Below are 6,218 nucleotides of genomic sequence, written 5' to 3' on the forward strand. Positions count from 1 at the left end.
TCAGCATCGAAGGTCGATAGTGGAGATTTGGTGGTGGTCTCACTCGGCAGATCCTGATCCAGCTGCAGCCGCTCGGCAAAGTTTTTGCTCATTGGTTTGAATTGCTGATCAGGCAAATCATTACTACCTGCCGTTTTTGTGTCTTCTTTAGCCCATGAGTTGCCTTCCATCATAGGAGTTCTGGTAACAGAGGTGGTAGTCACGGTTAACGAATTTCGGCCTGGTGGACGCGTTGGTGTGCGGCTCATAACGGTCGTCCGAGGTGTGGTCCTAGTTACAGGCGAGCTGGAACTTGTTGTCGATCCCAAAAGAACTTCCGGTTCGCGGACCGCAACAAATAACTGAAAATCGTTGTCGTTGAGATCGACGATCGCTTGCGGAGATCCGTTGTTGGTGGTACTCGACACATTCTGTCCACGGACACCACACGCAAGCGTCAACAGGAGCAACTAAATATCGCGAACCACAATTGAAAGAAAACGAAAACAGAGACACTTTGAAATAACTGGGTTAACGTTTGCAACACCAAGCTAGATTCTTACTGATCGTAACATAGCTGTGGCTTGGGCTGGATGGCACTTTACACACGTCATCGAACTGATGTCATCGCAGGTTCCTTGTGGTTCTATAACGATACTGCTTGTTAATTATAGCGATCTTCTGTGGCACTGCACTGCACTGCAACTGCTGCCCTTCCGTAGCCTTCCCTTATATATAATATTGGGCCGTGCAAAGACCCGATCATCGAATCTCGCTCTCGGTCAGACTCGGGTCCACACTGGCTGCAACAAGGAAATGCACTGACTCGTCCCGATCCTGGCAACGAAGATCCGAAGCTCACGTTACGTCCTTGAACCATCAGTGGAGTTGCTGGTGAAAGCCGTGCTGTGCTCCTTAATAAAGGAATGAGAGCACATCCCCACACCATCCATTTGCCCCTGAACTTTTGGAGGAAGCTTTGTTACCGGTTTTGAGTCACAACCGATGTGCTCCCGCCCATGGCTTTGCGATGTCGAAATTTCATACCCTTGTCATAAAACTCAAGTCACTCAAGACTGATTTTTGGAACGCGTGGATATATGCCAACCAGGATTACCTCCAAATGAACACAAGAGGTCACGACAAGATATGGAATGGAATGGCTCATCATTCATTGTTCAAACACGGGTAAATTAATTAGATCACATGTACATACCGTCTGTCCTCGCTTGTTCGTGAGGATGATACTGAACCTTCCTGAATACTGTAGGATACTGATCTCTCCGCTGAATTAGCAGCAAGTCTGGCTAGAAGCACCACTACTGAAGAATTGTGACCGAAGTAAGCAAAAGTGCGACGGATATAAGACGTAAAGGCTTCACAAAACTCTACTCGCAACCCACAAGCCTAGCGACACGAGTTGGAAATCAGGTTTGTTGGTTCGGTTGGGGCCAGTTCTAGCTGACATTTGTAAATGTTAACCTGTTGCAATGGAGGAATAGTTTTTTATTCACAGAGCGAATTTAAATGTAATGTAGTGCGTAAGGAAACGAGCACCAATGGACGGTGATAGACAAGACTAGAAACAGTTTCATGCCGTAATGAAAACAAAAGTGGTCACAGTAAATAATGCTAAGATATTCAAGAATGTTGAATAATCAATGAAGATGGAGTAGTTCTTAAATATGTCTAACAGCTCCAGAAGATTATTGAACTCTCGTTTTCAGCGTGAAAATGTCTGATTTGATTATCTCGTACTATCTACAATACGAGGTGCAATCGTGATTGAAATCCTGTTAAAATGAAGCAAACATTTAACCAAACAGTAGTTTGTCTCCAAATCTCTATCCCAATCCCAATCCTTTTTATCATGCTTCTCATCCTACTGTTGCAGATGCCAATTTTCTAAGAGACTTTAATGATTTGTTGCATTTTCTGCCATTTAATAATTGTGATTTTTACAGCACTGTTCTTTGCTGTGGACTGATCCGATATAGTCACCTTGGTTCATTTGCAGCAAATAAGAGAAATTGAAACAGGACGAAAGCATCCAAGTAGCGGTGCCATCATAGTTCACGTCAAAATTTGCTTCAAAATAGTTTGTTCGTTTTAAAAAGTGTCAAGCAGCGATGTGTGTTCTAAAACATATTCAAGTGCATAATTGTTCGCCAAAGACTTGATACATAATTAGTAGATAATTGATTTTGAATCAGTTGCTTGATCCATTCAAATCTCAGTTGGTTTACAGTGAATCGCTAAAGGTAAGAGTATTAATCCATTTGCATCCGCTAAATGACTGTTCGGACTTCACAAAACTAACTGACACGTTGCTCTGGAAAGACATTTCTATATTTCACACCAGCCGGCCAGGAGCCTTCTACTCTTTCACCAACAATCGAAATGAACAATAGAAGGATCTCACTCGTGACGTCACAGGTGGCCAGTCAGCAGCCAAATGTTCGAAATGTCGTTTGCCGTTTGTGGAACGCTCTCATCGGGCACTTCTATCACCGCGCGTGAGTAGAGTTCAGGATGGCCATTCAGTTGCAGTTCACGTGGAGTATCACTCGTCCCCGACGACGGGGAGCTGGCAGGAAAGGGGAATAAGGGGATGTTTGGCGCAATCTAATCCGTCACAGTTCAATGTTCGTACTCCGTTGGTTCGTTTTCGGTCACCGGTCGGATTACAGATGATAGCCGTAGGCGCTGTGATAGGCCAAAGCCGGTGCGGCGTAGGCATAGGCCGCCGGAGCCGCGATGTACGTCGTCTTGGCGATGGGAGTAGAAATGAGGGTCTGCTTGACGGCTGGCGCATAGATCGGTTCAGTGAACTTGGCCGAATTGTGCACCACCGTCGAGCTCTGGTGCGAGACGGCGGTCGGGATCGTCTTGATGATGCTTCCCACGTGCGCCACGGTCGGTTCCTCGATGATACTCTTGTGGTAGTAGATCTCCGGCTTGGCAATGAGCGTGGCCGGGGCGTACGCATACGCTGGAGCCGAATATGTGAGGGCACCGGGACGAGCCGCAACGACGGCCAAAACAGTCGACAACACCACCTAAACGCAGTAGAACCAATCCTGATTGAGACACCATTCCACACAGCGGGAGCGTTCTTCCTACAGTATTCCGCTATCGCCTGATCTACTCACCAACTTCAGCATTTTGCGATCGAGTTCTATTGGGATTGTTAAAAAAAACGACGAAGAAGGTCTGTGTTGCGGATCACAGTCGAGTACGGACTATGCCATCCCGGCCGGTTGTCGGTAGCTTTTATAGTAAGTGATCAGGGTCTGGCTTGTTCTAGCACCGTGTTTACTTCGGCCGACATGGAACCGGGAAAAATCGCCGGCTCAACTCGACGCCAGGCAGCGCCAGCGAGAGAAAAAGCGAACACCAGCTCAAAAGACAGCAATGCGGCAGCAAGCGACGAGCCCCTTGTTGGTTTCAAAGAAAAACCGGCCGCTCGGCTGGGCTGGCGGAAGGCCGAGTGCACCGAGGCGCCAGCCTCTCGGTATAATTTCACCTCAGTGTACGCGTGTGTGTTTGGATAAGTAATGTCCATCAAGATCTTTGCTACACTGTGCTGACCATCTCATCGGCGGCCAGAATGCAGGTGGGAAGCATGTGGCCAAACGCGTTGGTTTGCCGCGTACGAACCCCGGCGTGGGCTCTGCGGAGTGCAATCTCGAACTTATATGCTGCCCTCCCTAGCGTACATTATCCGGCATGATCGAAGCACGACGTATTGTGACCACACAAACGCTGACCGGCATAGTATCTCGTCCACGGCACGGGTACATAGAACTCATTTACATTACCTTCGAGGGAGGTTCGTTCTTCGCCAGCCACGGCCAAGGAATAGGGGAAGTCAGTCAGTCAGCCAGAGGCTTGTGGTGGTGGTATGAAAGGTTTCACGAGCAGCTCGCCAGTGGCCAGCCGGCATCAGAAACCACGTGCCACGAAGCAATGGGACACCTACACTCGATCCGATCGCACGAAAAATAGGAGTAGAAACAGTAAACATTAAAGCCTCCCGGCAGCGCAAGCCAATGGCCAGTAGCTTTCGTCACCGGCGTCGGTCACGTTCGAGCAGCAGAATCGATTGGGCTATTTTATGTTTAGTGTCAATTTTTCGTTCATAATTATGCTGCCGCTCGTGTACGGCAAGCGCTGGCACGTTCAAAGCTGTTTGTCCGGCTGCATATTTCGCTGCCGCGTTTCACAAGATGGGTTTTCAATGCCCGTCGAACCCGTTTTGTATGAGTATTGTGACTCAGTATTTGGATATTTCTGGTGTTTTGAAAGCTCCTGCACCGCATGATTGCACAGCGAAATGCACCAAGGAAACTAAAGTTAGGGAAATGGAAGCATTTGGTCCGCGTGGCGCTGGTAACAAACTGACCAGTACGTTGAGCTCGTTCAATGGCTATATTGTCGCTGTTTTGCACTTCCGTGTTACTCTTTAGTAGGTCACGTTTGAGTCGTGTTTTACATTCGGGGTAAAGATAAATATTTCAACATTAAACACCATCATTCCATCGTTGTAATGATCCAATAGTCAATTCAAAATGTTTGTCAAATTATCAAAATTGATGTCTCCCAAACGAGCGGTCAAGAAGAAAAGTATAATATTAATAATCTAGGCTTTATTAATACGGTGGAAGTTGGTGGAAACAGTCCAACGTTATGTGTTTCTGCTCGATAGTTTAGTGACTAGATTCACTCCCAGGAATATGAGTACATATCAATACATAATGTCTGTGATAATATGCGTAACAATAAGCTGGAAGTTGCCCGGTAATGATGATGATGATGGTGATCTTTATAAATAGTAAAAGCATCATTATTCTCTTGATGTTGCGGCAAGAATTCACCTTTGCGTCGCTCACTTCTCACGTTACATTACGATGCCGATGCCGGTTTAAACCAATTCAGAACATAAATCCTGTTTAACCGGATCCAGACATTGAGTGACGCTGGTCAGAGCCCCTTCGATAAGCGACGGGGTCGTTGCGTCGCTAAGGTTCGCCTTCCGGACAAAGAACGCCGATCAGGATTGCGATTTTTCGTTGCTGATAGTTATGATGTGTGCAAAGTATGAAACGTTTGGGCAGAAAAAGCTAACTCAAGAGGCCACATTCACTACCGGCTGAGTAGTGGGCTATCGAAAAAAACACTAAGCCATAGTTTATTGACTAATTGTGATAGCATCTATCAAACACCAAAATACAATTTAAAAGTCAACCTTGACCTTTTCTTCGACACTCTCTTGAAGTCCGTTAGCCAAATGACTAACGGAGAGCAGCATTATTTGCAAAGCCAAGGTGTTGGGTTACGTTGCCGAAACGGTGGTCCCAACTTTGTTGCGGCCTCGTGGTAATCTGGACTTATCTTATCTTTTTATATGCTCCATCTTGCTTCAGCTGGGTTGAAGAGTTAAAAATGCACAAAACAGATTGCGATTCCTTCCTTCTCTGTAACGCCGGCTGCCCGTGAAGTGTGTTGTGAATGAAGCGATTGCATAAATGAATGAAACTTGCTCACCCATGTCCGTGTCACGATGTTCGTGTTGCGGTAGGGTACCGACTTCAAGAACCCACCAGAAGGTCACGCGATTTACCACGGAATCCGTTGCGGGACCCAATATGCTGTCCGATTTGCGATTTTGTTGGTAGAAAAAGAATCATTTGTCACACTGCAGCATTACGCGACTTTTTTGGGACGGTTGGCCAGTCTGCTACCGGACCTGTTCCACACCATAATAAACCATTGTGTTGCGATGTGATGTGCGGTGAGAGACCGAAACCGCTAAGCAAAGGCATAAGGCATTGTCCATTTACCCAGTACACTGGCGTAACAGCGCATGACAGACGTCACGTAGCAGTCGGTCCTAATCGTGGCCAGGTCCTCGTTGCCCAACGACGCCAAGACCGGACAAACCCGTGACAAGCTTTCGGCACGGGGCTTTCGTTTCGCATTGCGCTGCCGAAGGACGACTCCACGTGTGGCCGCGTTTTTATCTCTACTACTGGGTCTGAAAACTAATGAGTCAACCTATCAAAGAATCGATACTGTGCTCAAAAAATATGGCTCCGATAAAGCTTCATATTTGTTTATTCATTTCTGAAACCCCATTATGAAATTTGATTTTATAATTCTTTTGAGCACATGAAAATTATACTTATTTCTTATACACAAAAAAGATTTAATATAAACTTTGCACCGATGTTCCATGG

General features: G+C 46.4%; 1 protein-coding gene across 1 annotated transcript; it reads right to left on the minus strand.

Annotated features, from left to right (window-relative positions):
* Positions 1 to 2,310: 2,310 nt before the first annotated feature.
* Positions 2,311 to 3,210, minus strand: LOC131216332 (cuticle protein-like). Its single transcript, XM_058210790.1, has 2 exons — positions 3,132 to 3,210; positions 2,311 to 3,038 (listed from the first exon to the last, which is right to left on the minus strand). Exons 1-2 carry the CDS (start codon positions 3,141 to 3,143, stop codon positions 2,664 to 2,666), a joined length of 387 nt encoding a protein of 128 aa, XP_058066773.1. The 5' UTR covers positions 3,144 to 3,210; the 3' UTR covers positions 2,311 to 2,663.
* Between the last annotated feature and the right edge of the window lie 3,008 nt (positions 3,211 to 6,218).

This window comes from Anopheles bellator, chromosome 1 (assembly GCF_943735745.2).
Source record: "Anopheles bellator chromosome 1, idAnoBellAS_SP24_06.2, whole genome shotgun sequence".
Lineage (NCBI taxonomy): Eukaryota > Metazoa > Arthropoda > Insecta > Diptera > Culicidae > Anopheles > Anopheles bellator.